The following is a 25319-nucleotide window of genomic DNA, read 5'->3' on the forward strand; positions in this document are numbered from 1 at the left end:
GTATGACGTTGGGGCCCACCTTCCTGCGGTGCGCGTGCCCGTCTGGATGTCTCGGCCCCACACACGCCCCGCCGCCCCCAGCCCCCTGCCAGTTTCCGGTCGGTAGCTCCTCCGGGGCTCCCATCCCGGAAAGGGACGAGGGGGCCGGGAAGCTGGGGTGCAGGGAGCCAAACTGGCGCGAGGAGAGAGGCGAGTGGATGTGGGGCGAGCCAAGGGCTTCTGCGCCCCCAAGTCCACACTTTCAAAGAGGGGAAACAAAAGGTGGAGGGCTTTGCAGCTCTGACCTCCGGTTGGAATGCTCTCCCTTTCCCCGCCTGGTGCTTGCCTGTTCATCCCTCAGGACTTAGTTGGGGTCACCTCAAGAAGTTTCTTGAGTCTTGCCATTCTTCCCTCCCAAAGTGCAGTTTTGCGCAGTTACCCCACCGGGCTTCTATAGATATTAAAGAAAGGGAGTTCAGAACTGGATGGACTGGCTTTGATTACTGGCCTGGTCATCCCAGGTGACCTTAGGCTAGTTACATAAAATCTCCAAGCTTCAGGATCCTCATCTTTCAAAAGAAATAATATAGTATGCCGATCATAGGGTTGTGGGAATTAGGTGAGCCAGCGCCTTGTAAAATGCTTCCTACAGTGCTTGTTGTATAGTAAATGTTCCATAAATACTATTTTCCCAAGGGGAAGGAGAGGGAAGGATACTCTGTTTTCTTTAGAAAGGCTTTATTATATCAAGCAAGATTTGGCTTTTGTAATCTTTTAAAAAAAGGTACACAAAAAGGAAATGGAGCTCTGGAGAAGATACATGCGAGTCTAGTTAAAGGAGTACTCAGAGGACAAAGGTTTAGGCTAGTGATAATGGCTGACATTTGCTTACTATGTGCCAGGCACTGTGCTAGGAGCTTGGGATGCATCACTACCTTTTTTTTTTTTTTTTAAGATTTTATTTATTTATTTGACAGAGAGAGAGCACAAGTAGGCAGAGAGGCAGGCAGAGGGAGAGGGAGAAGCAGACTCTCCACTGAGCAGGGAGCCCAACGTGGGGATCGATCCCAGGACCGTGGGATCATGACCCAAGTCGAAGGCAGCCGCTTAACCGACTGAGCCACCCAGGCGCCCCAAATCACTACCTTTCTTAATCTTCCCTAACAACCCAATGAGGTAGCTACTAGTATCCTCATCTATAAAGAGATTGAAGATTAACCACTTGTCCAAATTCACATAACTAGTAACTAGCAAGACAGGATGGAGGGGCACCTGGATGGCACAGTCATTAAGCGTCTGCCTTTGGCTCAGGTCATGACCCCAGGGTTCCTGGGATGGAGCCCCGCATCGGGCTCCCTGCTCATCGGGAAGCCTGCTTCTCCCTCTCCCTCTCCCACTCCCCCTGCTTGTGTTCCTGCTCTCGCTGTCAAATAAATATATAAAATCTTAAAAAAAAAAAAAAAAGACAGGGATGGAAATCCAGGTCTGTCTGTATCCTAAGAGTTTCGATTCCATGCTATAGTCCTTTCTAATAAATTGAGAAAAAAAAAACCACTCTCCTTTCTTGGATGAGATTAACTTTTTTTTTTTCCCTTCACAAAGTGGAATTTATCTGTTTTGTGACCTAAAGATTAAATAAAAAATCTGGATCTGAGCACCATCTTGAATCTCAAGAAGGACAATGTATCTGGAATTAACTAATTCAGATTAACTATTCCAATTAACTATTTATACCCCGTTCCTAGGAGCAGGGTAACCAATTCTTCCTGGTTTTAGCACTGAAAGTCCTGCAACCCAGGAAACTCCCTCAGTACTGGGCAATGTGGGACAGTTGGTCACCCCACCTAGGAGTGTTGGATTTCCTATTGGTCCTTAAATGCATCCTCTCAGGAAAAGTTTGGCATTCACTGAAGACTGACCCTTATGCGTGGCCAAGCATTTCTTACGGGGTTAATTTATTAAGTGAGCTAATGTGTTGTAAAATACTTTGCATAGTGTTTGTGATATAGTGTGCTCAATAAATGCTATTATTTAAGGGAGAGGTGAGAGACATACTCAATTTATGACACTGTAAAAAGGAATATGAGTTAGTGGGAAACTGGTTTTGAGTGTTACGTACTTGTTTGCCTTTGTGACTTTTACTTACCACAACTGTGATAGCAGAGCAGAGCCATGGAAGCAGTTGAGGAAGTGATGCCCAAAGCTGAGCTTATGCAGTTAGAAGCCTGTAACCGGGGCAATGACAAACTGATAGCACCCACTAGTCAGTTTGTTATTCCAGCAGAGGGCACTTACAGTGGGTTGGGAACTGCCATGCTGGTAAAAAGCAAAAGATGTAAAGTGAGGAGACAGCAGAGTTCCTCTTGGGACAAATTTTTGGGGAGGAATTCCATCTCAGGAGAAACTATGAACAAAACGAACATTCCTAAGGTCCTGAAGACTTGGTTTCATGAATCGTGCCAGCATTAGGTGATAGAAAGAGCCTGCCTCCTTCCTTGGCAACCTAACCTGCTCTCCACTGCCCACTGCATCTTAACCATTCCTGGTCTCCTTGGCCAGTTGTACTGCTGGCTTCTACTTCGGGCTTCTTTCTAAGCATAAGCCTCAGACAAATAGGAAGCAGTTGTTTAAAAAGAACAGAACTGGGAGGGAAGTCTTGGATTCTAGTCCTGGCTCTTATACTATGTTGTATGGCCTTCAGTAAGTCTGGATCTTAGTTTCCTCCAAAATAAAATGGGGGGGGATGCATTTAATTTGCTCTCATTCTGTCATTCCATGCATGAATCTGTGACATTTTGTGGTATAGAATAAGGATGGGGAAATAGCACATTCTCTGTGAGCCACTTGAAGCCAAGAGGTTGTTTGTTTTTTAAGATTTTATTTATTCATTTGAGACACAGAGATACAGACAGACAGACAGAGCATGAGCAGGGGTAGAGGCAGACGGAGAGGGAGAAGCAGGCTCCCTGCCGAGCCAGGAGCCCGATGCGGGGCTCGAGCCCAGGACCCTGGGATCATGACCTGAGCTGAAGGCAGATGTTTAACCATCTGAGCCACCCAGGCGCCCCTGAAGCCAAGAGGTTGTATCTTTGTAGCCTTAGTACCTTAATACGGTATCTGTCAGTAACCACTGAAATTTGTGGATGAGAACAGCTTGAGATCCAAAAGACCCAGATTTGAATACAATTACTGGTACTGACTTTTGGTAACTGAGCAAATCTGATTCAAAGCACTTTAGGATCCTCCTCTGCAAAAAAGCTGGAATGAGATTTACAACAACCTTACACCTCTTCAGAATTAATGACTATGGGAAAATGTACAGTTGTGCAGATGAAAAGAACTCTGTTGGTTTCAAGATCCTGGATTATCCCAGTTAACTAAAATTTACTTCCTAGGCAGGTGCAGGATGAACATGTATTGCTTTGCCCTAATTTTAGACAAAGGACTATCGAGAATAGGCTGTGATTCTTTCATCCGCTTTACTTTTTGATGAGATTGTGCTGAAAGCTTTAGCCTGGTACAGTGATTCTCTCTGGCTAACACAGTAATGCTGCCTTACTTGGCAGAAACAAATCAGTTTAAGAGCCCACTTGTTTCCTCTCTACAGACCAGGTTCAAGGCAACTGTCTCATTATGGCAGCTGAAATCCGGCAGAAATCCTCAAGAGAACCGTGTCATAAAGCCCATTCTCTTTTAGCTGATTAAAAAAAGAATATAGGGATGCCTGGGTGGCTCAGTCGGTTAAGCGTCTGCCTTCGGCTTAGGTCATGATCCCAGGGTCCTGGGATCAAGTCCCTCATCGGGCTCCTTGCTCAGCGAGGAGTCTGCTTCTCCCTCTGCCTGCCACTCCCTCTGCTTGTGCTTTCTCTCTCTCTCTAATAAATAAATAAAATCTTAAAAAAAAAAAAAAAGAATATAAACGTACAGCCCACGTACTTGGTGTGCTATTAAAAATATGGTTCCTTTATTCCTTAGTTAATAAAAAATTCATTCATACCATTACTCATCTTTATTTTTTTTTTTTAAAGATTTTATTTATTTATTTGAGAGAGAGAGAATGAGAGAGAGCACATGAGAGGGGGGAGGGTCAGAGGGAGAAGCAGACTCCCTGCCCAGCAGGGAGCCCGATGCGGGACTCGATCCAGGGACTCGATCCAGGGACTCCAGGATTGTGACCTGAGCCGAAGGCAGTCGCTTAACCAACTGAGCCACCCAGGCGCCCCCCATTACTCATCTTTAAAAAGAAATATCAAAATGTTTCAGTTAGAGACATTTAACCATTTGTAATTCTAAATGAAGTCATTTTCTTCTCCCCTCACCCCCCCACATTAGTGAGATTCCTGGGTTAGCACTCCAGAGACCGTTCTGGCCTACATATTTCCCAAGCTGTTTCTTCTGCCTGGTGAGATAAAAAGCAAGTGAGGGCAGTTTTCCCTATCAAGAGCAGCCGCTGCTTTGAAGAAGTCTTTCTTCAGGGTCAAATCTCAGCCACACTCAAACCTGCCCAGTTCAGAGAGGGAGGGGCTGGGATAAAGATGTTGGTTTGCTGCCCTCTACAGGCTACACTCAGTGAGCTTGATTAGTTAGAGGAGGAAGTGAGGAATCCTTACGAATCTGAAAAGAAATGAAACAAGTTAATGCTGAATAAGCCGAGAGTGGGTGGGGGTAATGATTGTGAATATCACCCTACCATTCAAAAAAACAACAGCATTTAGGGCATGTAAAGATGGCCCCCATATCTTGTTAAGTGAAAATAGGATGTGATAAAACATGCACAGCCTTGGGGCACCTGGGTGGCTCAGTCGGTTAAGCGTCTGCCTTCAGCTCAGGTCATGATCCCAGGGTCCTAGGATCGAGCCCCGCATCGAGCCTGCTTCTCCCTCTCCCACTCCCCCTGCTTGTGTTCCGTTTCTTGCTGTGTCTCTCTCTGTCAGATAAATAAATAAAATCTTAAAAAAAAAAAAAAAAAGATGCATTTAAAACATGCACAGCCTTGATTTGATTTTTGTAAAAACAGATTTAGTTATACCAGAATGTTAAACTTTGGTTATCTTGGTGGTAGGATAATGGGTAATTTGTATTATATTCTTTTTACTTATATATATCATCTTTTTTTTTTTTAAGATTTTATTTATTTATTGGTCAGAGAGAGCACAAGCAGGGGGAGCGGCAGGCAGAGGGAGAAGCAGGCTTCCTGCTGAGCAAGGAGCCCTATGCGGGACTCGATCCTAGGACCCTGGGACCATGACCCGAGCTAAAGGCAGCCACTTACCCAACTGAGTCACCCAGGCGTCCCTATCTGTATCATCTTAACGTTCTACAATAAATATATATTATTCTAGTAATAAGAACCTAGTTAAAAAAAAAAAAAGGACCTAGTTTTAAAAGTATATTAAAAAGTGTGTGTGGGGTACCTGGGTAGCTCAGATGGTTAAACATCTGCCTTCAGCTCAGGTCACCATCTCCAGGTCCTGGGATCGAGCCCCCATCGGGCTCCCAGCTCAGCAGGGAGTCTGCTTCTCCCTCTCCCTCTGCTTCTCCCCCTGCTTGTGCTCTCTCTCCCTCTCAAATGAATAAATAAAATCTTTTTTTTTTTATAAGAGAGAGACACAGCGAGAGAGGGAACACAAGCAGGGGGAGTGGGAGAGGGAGAAGCAGGCTTCCCCGCAGAGCAGGGACCCCGACACGGGGCTCGATCCCAGGAGCCCGGGATCATGACCTGAGCCGAAGGCAGACACTTAACGACTGAGCCACCCAGGCGCCCCTGAATAAATCTTTAAAAAAAAATGTGTGTGTTGGGGCGCCTGGGTGGCTCAGTCAGTTGAGCCTCCCAACTGTTGATCTCGGCTCAGGTCTTGATCTCAGAGTTGTGGGTTCAAGCCCCATGTTGAGCTCCATGCTGGGCATGGAACCTACTACTTTAAAAAGTGTGTGTACCAACGGGGCTTCTTTGTTTGCTAGTCATGTTCTCTTTCTTGATCTAGGTGCTATATGTCTTCATCAAGCTGTCTACTTATAATACATGCTCTTCTCTGTATGTATAGTATACTTCAATTAGAATAGTTTTTAAAATAGTATGTATAGTATACTTCAATTTATTTATTTTTTTAATTAATTAATTTATTTATTTATTTGACAGAGACACAGCGAGAGAGGGAACACAAGCAGGGGGAGTGGGAGAGGGAGAAGCAGGCCTCCCGCAGAGCAGGGAGCCCAATGTGGGGCTCGATCCCAGGACCTGAGCCGAAGGCAGACGCTTAACGACTGAGCCACCCAGGCGCCCCTAGTATACTTTAATTTAAAATAGTTTTAAAATATGGGGCGCCTGGGTGGTTCAGTCGGTTGGGCGTCTACCTTCAGCTCAGGTCATGATCCCGGGGTCCTGGGATTGAGCCCTGCATCGGGCTCCCTGCTCCGCGGGAAGCCTGCTTCTCCCTCTCCCACTCCCCCTGCTTGTGTTCCTTCTCTTGCTGTCTCTCTCTCTGTCAAATAAATAAATAAAATCTTTAAAAAAAAAAGTTTTAAAATATTAAAAATAGTTCCTGCTTTTAAAGGAACTCTCATTCATTGGTGGGAATGCAAAATGGTGCAGCCATTTTGGAAGGCAGTTTGGCAGTTGCATACAAAACTAAACATATTTTTATCATACGATTCAGCAATCTTGCTCCTTGGTATTTACCCAGATGAGTTGAAAACTTATGCCCACACAAAAACCTACACACGTTTACAGCAACTTAATTCATAATTGCCAAACACTTGGAAACAACCAAGATGTCAGTAGGTGAATGATAAATACTGTGTTGAGTGTACAGGGCAAAGGGGTGTATGGGACACTGTACTTTCTGCTCAATTTGGCTGTGAACCTAAAACTACTCCAAAAATTAAAGTCGTTTTTTTTTTTTTTTAAGATTTTATTTATTTGTGAGAGAGAGAGAGAGAGCACGCACAAGCAGGGGGAACGGCAGGGCAGAGGGAGAAGCAGGCTCCCCGCTGAGCAAGGAGCCTGACGAGGGACTCAGTCCCAGGACTCCAGGATCATTACATGAGCTGAAGGCAGCCGCTTAACCAAGTGAGCTACCCAGGCGTCCCAAAGTCTTTTTTTTTAAGTGGTTGTACTTCTCTAGAAATACACTAAAAACTATTGAATTGTATAAATGAGTAAACTGTATGGTTTGTGAACTGTATCTCAATAAAGCTTAAATGGTTGTATTCATAGATTAAAATGGATGTGAAGTACCAACACATGCTACAGTATGGATGAACCTTGAAACTATTATGCCAAGTGGAGAAGCCAGATACAAAAGGCCACAGATTACGTGAAATGTCTAGAATAGGCAGAAATAGATTAGTTGTTGCCAGGGACTGGGGAGTGGTAGTGGGGTTGGGAGTGGGGAGTGACTGCTAATGGTTACAAGGTTTCTTCTTGGGATGATGAAAATATTCTGGAATTAGACAGTGGTGAGTAATATTCAACTTTGTGAGTGTACTATAAGACAACTTAATTGTATACTTCGAAAGGGTGAACTTTATGGTATGTTTATTATGTCTCAATAAAGCTGTTATCTTTTTAAAACGGGAAAAAAGCAATGGCAGATTTTGAAAGATTATCTTAAATAGCATGTGCCAGGGTGCCTGGGTGTCTAAGTCAGTTAAGTGTCCAACTCTTGATTTCAGCTCAGGTCATGATGTCAGAGGTGTGAGATTGTGCCCTGCCTCAGCTGGGGCTGGGCGTGGAGGCTGCTTAAGATTCTCCCTCTCCCTCTCAAATAAATTAATTAAATAAATAGCACGTACCTAGAACTGGAACATCATAGTCTTTCAAGCACTATAGTTTTTTTTTTTAATTTTTTTATTGTTATGTTAATCCCCATACATTACATCATTAGTTTTAGATATAGTGTTCCATGATTCATTGTTTGTGCATAACACCCAGTGCTCCATGCAGAACGTGCCCTCCTCAATACCCATCACCAGGCTAACCCATCCTCCCACCCCCCTCCCCTCTAGAACCCTCAGTTTGTTTTTCAGAGTCCTTCATCTCTCATGGTTCTTCTCCCCCTCCGATTTCCCCCCCTTCATTCTTCCCCTCCTGCTACATTCTTCTTCTTTTTTTCTTTAACATATATTGCATTATTTGTTTCAGAGGTACAGATCTGAGATTCAACAGTCTTGCACAATTCACAGCGCTTACCAGAGCACATACCCTCCCCAGTGTCCATCACCCAGTCACCCCATCCCTCCCACCCCACCCCCCACTCCAGCAAGCCTCAGTTTGTTTCCTGAGATTAAGAATTCCTCATATCAGTGAGGTCATATGATACATGTCTTTCTCTGTTTGACTTATTTCGCTCAGCATAATACCCTCCAGTTCCATCCACGTCGTTGCAAATGGCAAGATCTCATTCCTTTTGATGGCTGCATAATATTCCATTGTATATATATACCACATCTTCTTTATCCATTCATCTGTTGATGGACATCTTGGCTCTTTCCACAGTTTGGCTATTGTGGACATTGCTGCTATAAACATCGGGGTGCACGTACCCTTTCGGGTCCCTACTTTTGTATCTTTGGGGTAAATACCCAGTAGTCAAGCACTATAGTTTAATGCACATTAAAAAATTAGTTTTAGGGGCGCCTGGGTGGCTCAGTCGTTAAGCGTCTGCCTTCGGCTCAGGTCATGATCCCGGGGTCCTGGGATCGAGCCCCACATCGGGCTCCCTGCTCCGCGGGAAGCCTGCTTCTCCCTCTCCCACTCCGCCTGCTTGTGTTCCCTCTCTCACTGTGTCTCTCTCTGTCAAATAAATAAATAAAATCTTTAAAAAAAAAAAATTAGTTTTAATTAAGGGGCATACAGTAGGGCTCAGTTGGTTCAGCGCCTGACTCTTGATTTTGGCTCAGGTCATGATCTCAGAGACATGGGATCGAGCCGGGAGTGGGGCTCCACGCTCAGCGGAGAGTCTGCTTCTCTCTCTCTCTCCCCCTCTCTCTTTGCTCCTCCCCCACTCACACTCTTTCTCTAAAATAAGTAAATAAATGAAAAAATTTTTAATTAATAGGGGCTCCTGGGATGGCTCAGTCGTTGGGCACCGACTTTTGCTTTCGGCTCAGATCATGATCTCAGGGTTGTGAGATCGAGCCCCAAGTCCAGCTGTGCACTCAGCGGGGAATCTGCTTAAGAGTCTTCCCCTCTACCTCTCCTTCAGCCCCTCCCCACCCCCTGCTCACATGCTGGTGCGCTCTCTCTCAAATAAATAAAAATCTTTTAGAAATAATAAAAATTATAAAACAAAAAATAAATTTGTTTTAATTAAGAATGGCCATACATTAAGAAGCCTATATTTTGTCAGTGCTCTCAGTTGAATGGGAACTGGAAACTTATCTAAGAAAGCATTTACCTTTAATAGGATTACAGTGAAAGTCCCAGCTTCGGGCTCAGGATCACCAGGCTGTGGTCAGCGTGGGTCTATCAAAGGCAGCAACTCTCCGCAAGGAGAATCCAGTTTCAGACATGCCAAGTCGTCCGACCGTGTGGGCCCAATGTTAAGTATTGCAATTGGGAGCTGCTTCTCTCGGGCAGTGAGGATAAACCTGTAGCCGGAGTACACCTTACAAGAAGACGACACCGGTGAGAACTCTCGATGCAGGAAGACAGAAACCAAACAGGGAGCCTCTCCGGGGTTCTCCATCCCACAAAAGGGGCAGTCACCACCCTGACCAAGTCAGATACCTGCAAGGACGAGCCCACTACCAAGAGGGAGTCCGCTTCTTTTACACGCCTGCGCACAAAGTCAACCTTGTCAGGGTTCACTGTGTCCCCGAAGAAAACGACATCTGGTTTCAGGGGGCCTCCACATCGAGCGCAGGACGGGACCTGAAAGCTCTGCACCTGCCCCTCTGTGAGAAAGACGTCGCCATCCGGAGCCAGGCCATGGGCCTCGGCACTCCAGGTGCGGTTCAGGGCTTCAAAACGCTCCTGCAGCGCCGCCCGGGGAATCTGTTCACCACAGGCCAAGCAAAGGACCCTGAAACCAAAGAAGAGGCTACTGAATGGTTGGTCCCAAGGAGGCACGAAGCTGCCAAAGACGTCTCATCCCCGACCATTTTTAACTCCTCTGACAGTGCTTGCCATTCCTAACATGCAGTCTTTCCCCCATGTTAGAACACCTTCTCATGACCTCTTTACCACCATTTCTCACTTTCCTTCTGCTGCCAACCTGTAGAACAAGGAGTGTACATCTGTTTTCCTAACTCACGCTCCCTGCTTACCCTGTCAGCTCATTTTTATCCGTAGCACAACTGCAAATGACTTCCTTAGTGCCCAAACCCGTGCTTTTCCCTTCCTCCCCTCCTCCTCTGGGGGGATGGTCGCTGTCCATCACCATCCTCTGTTTAAAACGCTCTTCCCCCTGGTGTCCTTACCCAGTGTCTTCTGTTTCTCTTCTTACCTCTCTAATCATGAGCTCCATGAGAGCAAGAACTTTTGAGTCCTTTGACCACTGTGTTATACCCACCACCTAGGACAGTGCCTACAGACAGTGGGCATTCACTAAATAGCTGCTAAAAGAAAGAACAAAAAGTGGTTTAGTTGGTTTCTTCTCTATTCCTCAATCTTCCAGACAGTTTTCTTTCTACCTTCTCCACCCTGGGGACTCCGTTTTCACTGCCACAATGCCTCTGTGCTAACAGTCCCCTCTCCCGTACAGGAATCCACTCCTGCTCGGTCTCCCAAACTCCAAGTCATCTTGACTGTCCTGTCCAGCTTATCTCTGTCTTCACCCGCCCCTCCCCAACTTCTCCATCACCATCCTTTCTCCAGTTACTTGGGCAGGAACCCTTGGAAAAACTTATTACTCATTTTGCTCCTTTTTATCTAGTCAGCCATCAGATTATGTTGATTATTTTACTTAAAAGGCCCCCATGAGGGGCACCTGGCAGGCTTAGTTGGTGGAGCATGTGACTCTTGGTCTCAGGGTTCTGAGTTAGAGCCCCACGTTGGGAATAGAGATTACTTAAAAAAATAAAATCTTAAAAAAAAAAAGGATGGGGCGCCTGGGTGGCACAGTCGTTAAGCGTCTGCCTTCGGCTCAGGTCATGATTTCAGGGTCCTGGGATCAAGCCCTACATCGGGCTCCCTGCTCTGCGGGAAGCCTGCTTCTCCCTCTCCCACTCCCCCTGCTTGTATTCCCCCTCTCGCTGTGTCTCTATCAAATTAATAATAATAAAAATCTTTTAAAAAAAATTGTAAGAGACAGGGAGAGAAGGGGTAAAGTAGACATGATAAAATCTTTGTATCTGAGCGATGGTACATGGGAGTTCATTATACTACTTTCCTTTTAGGGACATTTGAAATTTTCATCATGAAAAGGAGGTTTTAATGGACCCGTGGCCATCATTAGCTCTCGAATTCTCCTGATACCACCTGGGTCTAGATCCTTCAGGCTGACCTCCCTGAGCCACTCTTTCTAATCCTGTGTGGCTTTCCTCAAATGCTATTTTTATCATACTACTTTCTTGCTCAGAAACCACTAATATTCCCCTTTGGTCTCTCACAACAGACCCAAATTGCACTGCGCTATTTTCAGACGCACCCATGATTTGGGTCTAGCCTTCCCAGACAATCTGATTTCATAGTAAGTCTCCACAGAGGCCAGGCCAGACTCCTCTGGGCTCTACAAGTCCTCTTCATTTGGAAAGCCCTCTCCCTTCTTTTGCCTAGTCAGACCAGAGCTAGGCTTAAGCCCCACCTTTCGCATAAAAGCTTGACCAATTACTCCAAGCTTTACTAAATCTGTTTCTCTGAACTTGCAAAACATGTCTATCAAGGACCACATAATTTAACAACTGTGTGGAGTTGTTTGTTAAACATGTTATTTTTTGGATCCCTCCCCCACCCCAAAGAGATCACTGAGTTCTCACATTTAAAGTAGACCATGTTTTATACTTTGGTTTTGACCCCTCCGCACCACCAAGTAGCACACTGCATGTTGTAGGCCCCCAGTAAATATTTTATAATTGGCAGGAGGATCTCTGGGGCTTCAAAATAAGAAAATGGTTTCCAATTAGCTTCAAGTTATTGCCAGGACCCCATGTCTTCATTCCATCAATATTTATTGGGTTCTGACTATATGCTGGGCTGTACTGCGTTCTTTGTCTAGGCACCAGAGATCCACCAGCTTCTAGCCTATGTTGTTGGCACTTTCCTCATAGTCCCCTCAAGACACTACAGGCCACTTGCATACAGTTCTCTTACAAGCAACTTCTTGCCTCTCTCTCAGGGTGTTCACTGGCCAAGGAAGCCTTCTCCAGAGTTATTTCACCTAGACTGACCCTCAACCAATGAGGGATGGGATATGATGGACAAAAATGCCCCAGCTTCCACGACTTGCAGTGAAACAATTCTGAAGCATGCTCTAGACAGAGGGCTCCTCAAAGGATTGAGCCTCAGCTCCCCAAAGCAGCAACCCATTCATTAATTTACCCTTTTCTTGGCTTTTCTTCCCTACCCTGTTTCATTTCCCCACTGAGTTCGTTCCTCAGTGAGTTTGCCGGGATTGACTCCAAAGTAAACAACTTGCTCCAAATCCTTTTCTCAAGGTCTAATGAAAATGACAGTGATCAAGATAGCCAAGGTCTCTGCTCTTATGGAGCACACACTTCTGCATTCAAACTATTTAGACCTTCCTGCACCTGTGCATGCATCCATGGAGTTCTGTCAGGCGCTGACTCCCTGCTTTCGTGTGCAAGGCATCCACATTTTGGGTCACCAACCAGTACAGCTTTCCGAGTCTCTCCCAGTTGCTCAGAGCCCAATGTGCAGGGTTAGGCTGGAGGGAAGAGAACCGAGGCCAGCCTACAAAGTTTCTCGCCCAGTACCGCTGGCGGATTGGAGCACTCCGTAGAAAATCCCCATGCTGAATGGGTTTCTGGTCAGTGCGGGCGTAGAGTCCCACCTTTTCTGACCTGTAGTCTGGGATCCCCGACTCAGTGGAGATTCCTGCCCCAGTCATCACTAGGAGTCTCTTGGAAAGAGTGATGAAGCGCTGTAACTCTTTGACCTTCTCAGGGTCCAGAGGAGGACTTGGTGGCACAAATAACCGAATGGATCCACGTGAGCACTGCCGGCTGATGTTCACCATCCAGTGGCCTTTTGCTGCCCTGAAAGTCAACCCAAAACTCATCCTCATTCTAGAGAGAAAGAAACCTGATGTGAGAAACTGGATTTTAAAAACTAAAGCAACCAGGGGCACCTGGGTGGTTCAGTCAGTTAAGCATCTGCCTTTGGCTCAGGTCACGATCCCAGCGTCCTGGGATCGAGCCCACTTTGGATTCACTGCTTATCAGGGGAGTCTGCTTCTCCCTCTTCCTCTGCCCCTGCTCTGTACTCTCTCTCTCTCAAATAAATAAATAAAATCTTTTCAAAAAATGTCTTGTGCGCCTGGGTGGCTCAGTCGTTAAGCATATGCCTTCGGCTCAGGTCATGGTCTCAGGGTCCTGGGATCGAGCTCTACATCGGGCTCCCTGCTCCGCGGGAAGCCTGCTTCTCCCTCTCCCACTCCCCCTGCTTGTGTTCCCTCTCTCGCTGTGTCTCTCTCTGTCAAATAAATAAATAAAATATTTTTAAAAAATAAAAATAAAAAAATAAAAAATTTCTTATAAAATTCAAAATATTAATGGTCTACTCCCAATTATCTTTTAAATCCCTTAATAGCTCATTGTTATTCTATGACTACATCTATTGACGTCTCCACTGGAGGACTGCCTTTATAATTTTAGTTACTACCATCCCTTGGGAGACCGTGTGTTCCATAAACCTACTTCCCATTTTATAAATCAGAAGTATTTCTTCATAAACTGAAGAGCACATTTGAATTCTGGTATGCCAGGTGTTGATGAAGTCGTTGCTCAGACATTTCAGACTTATGATTTTTATGGCTTTTTATTTATTAATGTAACTAAGCACATGCACATCTTTTATTCTATCTTTCCCATATTCTTTTAGTTTACCCTCAATCGCAAACACTGCTACTTGGACACAGCAGAAGAGTGAGGCCTGACACGACATTCTACCCCAGCTTTCTAGCTGTAAAAACAAGGCTTTGCCATATTACTTAACATAATGCAGAAATTCTCTAGTGATACGCACCCCTTATGTAAACATTATCTTATGCTTGGCTTTCCAGATCTAGGTTAGGACCCCGATGTCTCTAGACCTTTCACAGCAACACCTGAACCGCTAAACAAATATAGACTGGACTCCTGAGACCAAAGGGCTCGGGACACCCCGCTGAAAACACGCTCTATTGGAACAGCAGGTCTCTGCCAGGTACCACCAAACGGTAAAGAGTTAATACGCTATCTCTTACAGCAAATCCACAACTTCTAGAAACCCGCAGCCCACACAGAGCACACTCACCTTTCACAGCTTAAACGACACTTTACGACTGACGGTGCAACTGACTGGCTGCTTTTGCATTTTGGGAAATGTAGTTCACGAGGCTGAAATGATGCATGAAAAACTACAAGTCCCACAATCCTCTGGGCTTCACAGTTGAGGGGCCCGGATTGTCTGGTAGCGCCACCCGTCTGCCTTTCATGGTCAGAAGTTTTGAACCTTGGTTGGAGATGGGCAGCTGTCTTCTAAACTCACGTGCCCTGTCCATTGAGAGAAGTGGTTCGAGTTTCCACACCAGTGTGCTCAGTGCAAATAGTACATCCAAACAGCACTAAGTTAGGAATTCATTGTTAAGAGAGAAGCTTTAATAATGGATCTAGAATAGGCTCATACTCAACTTCACTGATGATGATCCTTTGCACTCACCATGAGGAAATCAAGTTCCCACCTTGCAGTGGGTTGTGAACAAACATCTGAAATATTGATGTTTTTGGAGTTTATGTGAACAACTAACGCCACATATAATATACAGGGAATAATGTGTTTACCCACTTGGCTTCTCCAATTTTATTTCTCATTTTGTGTTTTTATTAAATTAACCAACACAATGCCTTCCCAGACATTCTGACTTAATTGGTCTGGGAAGATGCCTGGGCATCAAGTCGGTTTACAAAGTTCCCAGTTGTTTCTAATATGTAGTCAAAGAGAAACTTTGCTCTCTAGCCTCATCTAAATAAGATATCAATCAATTTGTGTTTAGAACATAACCAAAGGCCAGCTAACCCAGACCTTGAAGAACACCTAAGGAACCACTTCCCCCATTTTAAGATAAACTGAAGCCCAGAAGTACTGTATTATAGAAGCTGGAGTCAAAGTTTGACTCCTGGTCCTCTCATTGAATGTGTGGAGGTAAATATTGGTAAAGTCACCCAGTTTAGTAGTTGTGGGTAGGACACCCAGCAACAGCTCAGATAGGGCACCGTGCTGGGATAATCACCTAACATGATAGCTTTTTGTGCCTTAGTTAACCTGACCACACTGGCTGAAAGAAAGGACCAAAATGTAGACTGGAAATTTTTACTAAGTCAAAAGAATTGTAATCAGGAACATTTTCTGCACTTATGGGTATTTGACCAAAACCTATTGAAACGACAAAACACTGACATTCCCCCAGCCAAATTTTATTATGAAAAATATCCAACCCGTATTGTTTTTTCAGTTTGCCAAGTGGAATGAGCATCATTAATTGAGAGACTGCCTAATACAGGGCTATTGTGCTTTTAGGCCCCAAAGAATCTCATGTTCCAGGGAGAAGTTAGCTGACTTTTCAATTTTTCTTAGTGCTGGAAAGTCATCCATGGAGGATGAAGTCATCCAAGGCAGCTGGTGAAACACACAATTTCACCACACCAGGAATTAATGACTAAGTCTTTGATTGGACCAAAGTAAAAGAATCTAAAATAAATCAAGTTGCTAATCTTTTTTTCCGCTAATTTTTCTTACCCTGTGGGAAAAAAATTAGCTACACATCAGCATCAAACAGGACTTTTAAAGATGTCATTTTTGCATCTAGATGATGACTATGTTCACCGAATAACACTTTGAACATTTTTGAATTTTTTGAAATTTTGAAAAAAATTTTTTAAAGATTTTATTTTTAGGGGTGCCTGGGTGGCTCAGTCGGTTAAGTGGCCAACTCTTGATCTCAGCTCAGGTCTTGATCTCAGGGTTGTGGGTTCAAGCCCTGTGTTGGGCTCCATGCTGGGCGTGGAGCCTACTTTAAAAAAGGGGTGGGGGACGCCTGGGTGGCTCAGTACTTAAGCGTCTGCCTTCAGCTCAGGTCATGATCCCAGAGTCCTGGGATCGAGTCCTGGGATTGAGTTCTGCATCGGGCACTCGGCTCAGCGGGAAGCCTGCTTCTCCTTCTCCCACTCCCCCTGCTTGTGTTCCCTCTCTCGCTGTCTCTCTCTGTATCAAATAAATAAATAAATAAAATCTTTTAAAAAAGGGGCACCTGGGTGGCTCAGTCGTTAAGCGTCTGCCTTCGGCTCAGGTCATGATCCTAGGGTCCTGGGATAGAGCCCCGCATCAGGCTCCCTGCTGGGGGCGGGGGCTGCTTCTCCCTCTCCCACTCCCCCTGCTTGTGTTCCCTCTCTCGCTGTGTCTCTCTCTGTCAAATAAATAAATAAAATCTTTAAAAACCAAAACTTGCTTTAAAAAAAAAATCTTAAAAAAAAAAGTCTCATGCTATAGCAACTGAGCCAACCAGGCACCTCTCATGTTTGAAATTTTTTATAATAAAATGTTGGGGAGTGCCTGGGTGGCTCAGTCAGTGAAACATCTGCCTTCGGCTTGGATCATGATCTCAGGGTCCTGGGCATGGGAAGAGCATGTAACTCTTGATCTTGAGGTCAGGAATTCGAGCCCCACATTGGGTGTAGAGATTACTTAAATAAATAAACTTAAAAATAAAAAAAAAAAGCCAGGGTCACCTGAGTCAGTTGGTTAAGTCTCTGCCTTCGGCTCAGGTCATGATTCTGGGGTCCTGGGATCGAGCCCCATGTCGAGCTCCCTGCTTAGCTGGGAGCCTGCTTCTCCCTCTCTCTTGCCCCCCCCCAACTCCCCTCTTGTGCTCTCTCGCAGGTGCTTTCTCTCAAATAAATAAATAAAATCTTAAAAAAAAAAAAAGAAGCCAGACACATAAAATATTATATGATTCTGCTTATATGAGGTACTTAGAGGAGTCAAATTCGTAGAAACAGAAAGTAGAATAGAAGTTGCCAGGGGCTGGGAGAGGGAGGAATGGGGAAGGGGAGTTAGTGTTTAATGGGTACAGAGTTTCAGTTTGGGATGATGAAAAAGTTTTGGAGAAGTAGAAGTGATGATGGTTGCAAAGAATAAATGTACTTAATGCTACTGAACTGTATAGTGTAAATTTTGTTATATATAGTTTATTCCAATTAAAAAAAAAAACTATTTTGGAGATGATAGTTACGCTGTGAATCAGTAGCCAAGTGACACAGCCCATTTTTCATCGGCCCCAATTCACTCTATGAATGAAGTATTAGCATGTTCCCTCCCATAATGCTTTGCTTCATTCTCCATCCAAATTTAGTTAAGGAAATCAAGAAACAAACCTTCAGAAATAGCTTATGCATCTTCGAGAGATCGTCATACGTTAGTATAATTTTCAACCAAATAATAATTGATGGTTTTTCCATGAGACTCAAACTCGCCTTTCTGTAATAGGAACCTTGCCTATTGGGGATGATGAGTAGGGGGCGTTGCTTTTCAGCTTTGCGCAGTGGCAGTATCGTAGCCAATGAGGTTTATCCGAGGCGCGATTATTGCTAATTGAAAACTTTTCCCAATACCCCGCCGTGACGACTTGAAATATAGTCGGCATTGGCAATTTTTGACAGTCTCTACGGAGACTGATGTATCTTGGTTCGAAAAGGAGATTTTTTGTTCTAGTTTTGTTTACACAGTTTAGTAGTAAGCACTAACCGGATTCTAGAATCATCACCGAGAGACTACTTTGTGAGAACTGTGCTTTTCTTTATTTGCTAAGATGTCGGGCTTGGGTAACATTTTTTTCCATGGTACGTTTTTCTCTATTGCTTTTTATCCCAGTGACGTTAAACGTTGTACAAATATACCTGCTGTCGGTGACCTTTGCCCACTTGGTCCTTTGCACCTCCGCCCGCAGCTACTCGTCTTCCTTCGGATGGTTCACTCTCGCTTTCTCTGCTTTCCCGCCGCTCAGGTTTTTTAGTCAAAATTCAAGTGTACGCTGGTCATCTCTGTGATGTCATCAAGATTTGCATAAGATCACCCAGCATGCCCAGCGAATGTACTCTCGTTTCCAAAATCTGAATGTTCGACTCGAGATGATCCAACAACAAGAAGCCTCCCGTGCAGACGGACCTTAACTATAACGGCTGGAAGCAGAACGCGTCATATCCACGAACTCGCTGGCAGTCGCTCACCCTCACTGAAAAGGTAGTTGTCATCCGTGGGGGAGCAGGGTGCGTGCTCACGTTCCTCAGCTTTGCGCAGTGGCAGTATCGTAGCCAATGAGGTTTATCCGAGGCGCGATTATTGCTAATTGAAAACTTTTCCCAATACCCCGCCATGACGACTTGAAATATAGTCGGCATTGGCAATTTTTGACAGTCTCTACGGAGACTGAATCTTGTTGTGTTAAAATGAAAGTGTATTATGTGTAGAGTAGCGTTTGTTAGTGGTTTTTTTGCGTGCTTTTTAGGGAGTTGTTTTAGTTTTCTTTGGACATAGGTTGGATTTAATTTAGGTGCGAAACCCTTAAGGGGGTTCTCTTAAGACCTGAAAAGGATCTAGTCTTCCGTTACAAAATTGGGAGAAAATGTGCAGGTTTTCTATCCAAATGGTTTTTAAAGCAACCGGGAGACAAATGGATACACAGTACACTTAGTTATTCAGGTCCCATTGTGGAGTACCAGGCAGAGCTGTGCTTGAAACCAAGTCCCCTTATCTCTAGCACCGGCTGCCTCTAGTCTCGTCCTATGTTAGGCAGGCCATGAGTGTCCCCGGACAGAAGCCTTCGGAAGTCCTACCCTTGCGCATGGCAGATCCAGCTGGACATGCATGGGCCACCACCCATCAAACACTTGTTTGGTCTGTAAACAAAAGGATGTGGTTATTCAGGGCGAAGGTGGTGAACAGGCATCTATTGCTTCAAGGCGGCCCCGGGGAAAACCGCCCTGGCGGTAAATTAGACCCGGTCCCTGCTTCAGGGAGCTCACAGTATTGAGCCAGAGCACAAACAAGTAAACGAACAGATAAGCTCGAAAATTACAGATTATTTCAGTGCAATGAAGAAAATAAGCAGAGAGATGTGATGGAGCCATCCAGAAGACCAGCGAAGTTCCGACAGCAGCTATTGAGCACTTACTGTGTACCAGACTACACAAAAAGTGCGTAATATGCTTCATTTCATTTAGTTCTCACAGAAACCATTCTCCCATTCCTTTTTTTTTTTTTTTTTACAAACAGCTCTATTTAGTTATAATTGACATTCAGTAAACCACACATATTCAAAGCACACAATTTTATAAGTTTTGAGACATGTACACCCATGACACCATTACTGCAATCCAGATAGTGAACACATTCATCACTCCCCCCAAATTTCTGGTGTTCCTTTGTAATCCATCCCCACCTCCTATCTTTTCCCACTCCCTTGTGTCAGTATAATTTGCATTTTCCAGAGTTCTACATAAATGGAAAGATAGGGTATGTGATTTTTTGAGATTGACTTTTTTACCAAATATAATGTCCTTGAGGTCCACCCAGGTTGTTGCATGTATCAATAGTTCATTCCTTTCTCTCGCTGAGTAGTATTCTTTTATGGAAGTACCAGAGTTTGTTCAACCATTCACCCATTGAAGGACATGTGGGGTGCTGTCACCAGTAAAGCTCCTAAGAAAATTCCTGTTATCCTTAGTTTTGGTGAGCAAGGGCCCCTGGCCTATCCAAGTTTTGGTGAGCAAGGCCCCTGGCTGGCTCAGTAGAGCATGTGACTCTGGATCTCGGGGTTGTGAGTTCAAGCCCCAAGTTGGGCATAGAACTTCCTAAAGAAGAAGAAGGAAAAAACAACTCCAAGGTCTGTGTGAGCATAAATTTTTAATTCTCTGGGCCATCTGGGAAATTGCATGTTTAGTTTTGTAACAAATTGCCAGATTTTTTTCCAGGGTGGCTGCATCACTTTACTTTCCATGTGCAGTCTTTTAAAATCTAGACAAGCCTCCCAGCCTTTTCTCTTTCCTTCATGACATTGATTTTTTTTGAAGAGCCCAAGACAGGCATCTTGTAGAAGTCCCACATTCTGACTTCATCTGATTGTGTCCCAAGGAGGTGTTTTGTTTTGTTTTGTTTTTAAGATTTTATTTATTTATTTGGCAGAGAGAGACACAGCGAGAGAGGGAACACAAGCAGGGAGAGAGGAAGAGGGGAAAAGAGCCTTCCCGCGGAGCAGGGAGCCTGATGCGGGGCTCGATCCCAGGGCCCCGGGATCATGACCTGAGCCGAAGGCAGACGCCCAACGACTAAGCCACCCAGGCGCCCCCCAAGGAGGTGTTGACAAACATATTCCTTTGTCACCCTATATTTCCTGTAACCAGGACTTCCCAGCTTGATTAGATTCAAGAGAAGTTCAAGGGCGGCTCTGTGAACTTTGTACTGCATCTTCCACTGTCAGTGATGCTGAATTTAAGCACCTGGTTAAGTCAGTAACTGCTCTGTCTCTAGTGTAAAAATAATAAGTAATCTGTGGAATGAACACTTGCTATAGGAACCATTTGAGACTAAAAGCCCTTTGCTTTCCATGACCACCCTCTTAAACTACCTCCTGATCAGTCATCCAATCTGGCTAAGTAAGATAAATTAATGTCACTCCTTCTTTGGAACCCCGAATCGGTTTCCTGGGACTGGGGGATGCCCTGCACTTAGGACCTGTGGTCCCAGGAGGTCAAGAGTCCCCTGAGAAGCCAATGTATCAGCACTGAGCAAACATGATGGAAAGAAGAGGTCAGTGAACATTGCTCAAAGGGGCATTCTGGGAAAAAAAGGGGTGGGGTGGGGTGCCTGGATGGCTCAGTTGGATAAGTGTCTGCCCTCGGCTCAGGTCATGATCCCAGTGGCATCAGGCTCCCTGCTCAGCGGGAAGCCTGCTTCTCCTTCTTCCTCTGCCTGCAGCTCCCCCTGCTTGGGCTCGCTCACTCTCTCCCTCTCTGTCAGATATAAGATCTTAAAAAAAAAAGTACATACCTTAAATAAAAAAATACTTTGAAAAAAAAGAAAAAGGGGGGTATCCTGGAGACCCCACGTTGATGAAGAACTTCAAGAGGAGCTAGGCATGCTACCCAGAGGCTGAAATGTCAATATAAATATACTTGATGGTGTGGTCTGGAAATGCACCCCCAACCATTTCTTTCCTTCTTAGCTGGTTGCCAAGATGGCTAATCAGGGTATTGAACCAGGTCTGGAGGAAATAGAAGATGGTGCTCTCATGGCAAATTTTGTATTGATCAGAATGTCAGCTGACGCTCTGGCAAACACTGACCTATGTGATGTTGGGGGTGTGTGTGTGTGTGTGTGTGTGTGTGTGTGTGTGTGTGTGATTTTCTTAGAATTTCTAATAGCAAGTAAGTGAAATAATGACTAATTTGTGGGCAAACACAAGACAAAAGCATGGGAAAACCACTGAAAAGTTGAACAAATAACTTAAGGAAAACAAAATAATGTTTTTATTTTATTTTATTTATTTTTTAAGATTTTATTTATTTATTTGACAGAGAGACAGATAGAGCAAGAACACAAGCAGGGGCAGTGGGAGAGGGAGAAGCAGGCTTCCTGCCAAGCAGGGAGCCCGATGCGGGGTTTGGTCCCAGGACCCTGGGACCATGACCCGAGCCAAAGGCAGACGCCTAACGACTGAGCCACCCAGGTGCCCCTGTCAACATTATTACTAACATACATTGGATTATACTATACTTACAGTTCTATTTCCTTTTTCATTCTGCTAAATACTGTAATGGTGGCATATTACCCGTGTCAGTACATAGCTCCCCTCTTCCTGCATGGATATATCTCACTTCAGGTAACCAATCCCCTGTGGATGGACATTTCAGATATTTTCAGTTTTTCCTGATTATAAGCAACACTCTGATGAACATCCTTGGATGTGAATCTTTGCCTATTCGTGGGGTATTTCTAGGGAAAATTTCTGTAGATCTGATTGCCTGCACAAAGGCCATGCTTATTTTGCATTTGAGAGGTGCCCCCAAGTCAGGTCCCCCAAGGCTCTGCCGGTGTATTTGCCCACAAAGCTATGTAGGGAGAGGACCTGGAGAATGTTTGATGTCTATGTTTGGACATGCCCTGCAGCTTTCTCAGGACTCTACCTGGTTAGGGAAGGGAAGAGGGAGGGGTGTGAATTCACATCCAGTTCCCACACTCGTTTGTTCTCCAGCTCCTTTCCAGACAGAGAGCAAGAAGAGGCTGGGTTGGGTGAAGTAATCCTGACCCTCTCCCCCTCCACCATGTAGGGAAATATCTTTGGAAACATCGACTCCCCATGGAGCCAACAGTCACTCCACCCTCCCATCCTGTTGCCGCAGCCAACCTGGACTCTTAGCTCCAGGGGACAGAGAGCCTGAGGACTATCTCAGCAAGGAAATGACCCACCAACCCCCAAATTATCTTCTTAGTGTTCAAGTCACTTCAGGATGTCTGCAAGGATCCGCTGGGAGCTTTTAAAATTTCTGGTGCCCAGGCTGCATTCTAAGCCAATTAAATCAGAATTTCTGAGGGTTAGTTCTGGGCGTATATATATACATATACATATATATATATATATATATATATATACACATATATATATATATATATATATATATACACACACATATATATATATATATTAAAGTTTCCCAAACGATTCTGATGTGCCACCAAGGATGAGACTCACTGCCATAGAGTTCTTGTGAGTATTAAATGATATAGGAAAAGTGCTTCTGATGGTGCCTGACACAGAGTTAAATGTTTTGGTGGGGGTTATGGGACCAATTATCCAAGCCTGGGCAGTGGTCAGGGAAGGCTTCCTGGAGGAGGGGGTAGCTGAGCTGTGAAGTAAAAGAGAGTGGTTAACCAGGACAGAGAGGAGAGGATGAATTTTTGCAGTAGTAACAGCACCTACAGGGGTCTGGAGCCAGAGGAATTGAAAGTCATCCCCTGTGACTGGAGCTGAGAAGGGAGAAAGTAGCCACACTGGGTCTTCTAATGGGGTTAGAGGTCGTGGAAAACCACTGGGTTTTGTTCTGGTGTCCTGAAGGATTTCAGCAGGATGGTGGGAGACCTAGACCATGCCTTCCCTCCCAACTCAGAGGCAGCAAGGCTTTCCTAAGGCCCTGTGTCCAAGCCAGCTGGGGAGCTCCAACTTGCCAAGAAGTGGCAACACGACCCCCATGCTCCCATTCATGAGCCAGGCCGTGGACTCTCAAGTCAGACAGTCCTGGCTTTGAATCCTGACTTCACACTTTGTACCCATGTGGCCTCCAGCTGGTACCTTTATTCATGAGCCTCAGTTTCCTGGCCTATAAAATAGGCATGAACCTCCCCCTTGGATATTCACAAGGATTAAATGAGATAATGCAAAAGACTTAACATGGTGCATCCCACACTTCAAACAATAAATGTTCCGAATAATAATTATTATTCTAATAATGATTATATAATGATGATAACTATTCATATAATAGTTATAATAGATAATAATATATATAGATAATAGTCACGATCTTGATTCTGCAACCGTTTGGTAACTGGATAGATCCCTAAATCTTTTTCTCTCCCAGCCCTAAAGTCCCACTCTGGTCCTCCCATGATAATTAAAGCTTCAAATTCTCAGCCCTTTTCCTGCATTTTTCTTGATGTTAAATCCACATAACAACCTTAGGAGGCATATGTTTTAGTATCCAGATTTTACTTATGGTAACAGAGGCTCAGAGGATCCACAGAGGTGACTCGTGAAGTGAGATCTCAATGATAAGCAGGAACAGCAGTGCCAAGATCTGGGAAGAACCCACCCAGGCGCCCCTGCAGTGTCATTTTTACAATGTAATTGTATTTTATTTTAAAAATATCAATTCATTATGGGAATAGGTAAAATGGCATATGTGGTTTAAAATTCAAAAGATTCGGGGCGCCTGGGTGGCTCAGTCGTTAAGCGTCTGCCTTCGGCTCAGGTCATGATCCCAGGGTCCTGGGATTGAGCCCTGCATCAGGCTCCCTGCTCGGCGGGAAGCCTGCTTCTCCCTCTCCCACTCCCCCTGCTTGTGTTCCCTCTCTCGCTGTCTCTCTCTCTGTCAAATAAATAAATAAAATCTTTAAAAAATAAATAAATAAAGTTCAAAAGATTCAAAGGGGTATTTAGTAAAATCGCCTTCCCACTCCTGACCCCCAGGCACTTTGCTCCCACCCCCACCCCCACCCCCTGCCAGTTAACAGGAGTGTTTATGTATTCTTCCAGATCTCTCCAGCATATAGGAGCATCTCATAAACAAATATATTGTTTTCCACTTTTCCCCACAAATGGGAACAGTATCACATGTTACACATACTGTTCAGTTTTGTTTTTTTTTAGATCTTGGAGACTGTTTCATATTAGTACATAATGATCTTCCTGGATCTCTTCTGTGGCTACACAGTTTTCCATTGTAAGATATTTTGTAGTTTATTTAACCATTACTCTGTCCATGGACATTTGGGTTGTTTCCAGTCTTTTGCTCTTAAAAACAGCACTGCAGGGGCGTCTGCCTGGCTCAGTCCATAGAGCATGTGACTCTTGACCTCGGGGTCATGTGTTTGAGCCCCAAGTGGGGTGTAGAGATTATTTAACAATAAAATCTTAAAACAAAACAAAACAGAACAAAACAAAACAGCACTGCAGCTAAGGCCCGGGTACTTGAGACTTTGTTGTCAGTCCTGGGAAACCCTGTGAATGGTCTGTGATGAAGGAGAGAGGCTGGGCCTGGGGTTCTCAGCCTGATCACGCAACTAACCCCACAGCCTAGGCAACATATCTCTTTACGCCTCAGTGTCCCAGCCTTTCCTTCTTTCAAATAATATTTACCAAACACTGTCATTCTAGACACTGGTGGAGAAGATAAGCCCAGCCCCTCTTCTCATAGTGCTGACATTTTAGTGCGGGAGGGAGGGAAAGACATAATCAACAGGTAAACAAATGAATACAGAACATAATGTTAAAAGGTGAAAGTAAATAAAATACACTGGCATAAAGGGTTATAGGGTCTGATGAGGGGGTTGGGGGGGTTGTGGATAATATGCCCAGGATCCGCAGAGGTGACTCGTGAAATGAGATCTCAATGATAAGCAGGAACAGCAG

The 25319-nt window shown here is 44.6% G+C and overlaps 1 protein-coding gene and 2 non-coding genes across 5 annotated transcripts; 2 read left to right on the forward strand and 1 right to left on the reverse strand.

Moving 5' to 3' along the window:
- Nucleotides 1–9434: 9434 nt before the first annotated feature.
- Nucleotides 9435–14454, reverse strand: SIRT4 (sirtuin 4). Of its 3 annotated transcripts, none has more exons than XM_078060900.1 (4): nt 14396–14454; nt 12943–13167; nt 9710–10004; nt 9435–9587 (listed from the first exon to the last, which is right to left on the reverse strand). In XM_078060900.1, exons 2-4 carry the CDS (start codon nt 13164–13166, stop codon nt 9435–9437), a joined length of 672 nt encoding a protein of 223 aa, XP_077917026.1. In that variant the 5' UTR covers nt 13167; nt 14396–14454. The 3 variants fall into 3 exon arrangements, with proteins under 3 accessions (XP_077917026.1, XP_035937874.1, XP_035937875.1); XM_036081981.2 differs by having other exon boundaries at nt 12670–13167; XM_036081982.2 differs by lacking the exon at nt 14396–14454 and adding an exon at nt 14126–14386 and having other exon boundaries at nt 12670–13167.
- A 3213-nt stretch (nt 14455–17667) lies between these two features.
- LOC118529215 (U4 spliceosomal RNA) lies at nt 17668–17808 on the forward strand. The gene has a single exon (XR_004914014.1). It is a non-coding gene; the product is annotated as a U4 spliceosomal RNA (small nuclear RNA).
- A 613-nt stretch (nt 17809–18421) lies between these two features.
- Nucleotides 18422–18562, forward strand: LOC118529214 (U4 spliceosomal RNA). The gene has a single exon (XR_004914013.1). It is a non-coding gene; the product is annotated as a U4 spliceosomal RNA (small nuclear RNA).
- The last annotated feature ends 6757 nt before the right edge of the window (nt 18563–25319 follow it).

The sequence above is a fragment of the Halichoerus grypus genome, chromosome 13 (genome assembly GCF_964656455.1).
Source record: "Halichoerus grypus chromosome 13, mHalGry1.hap1.1, whole genome shotgun sequence".
Lineage (NCBI taxonomy): Eukaryota > Metazoa > Chordata > Mammalia > Carnivora > Phocidae > Halichoerus > Halichoerus grypus.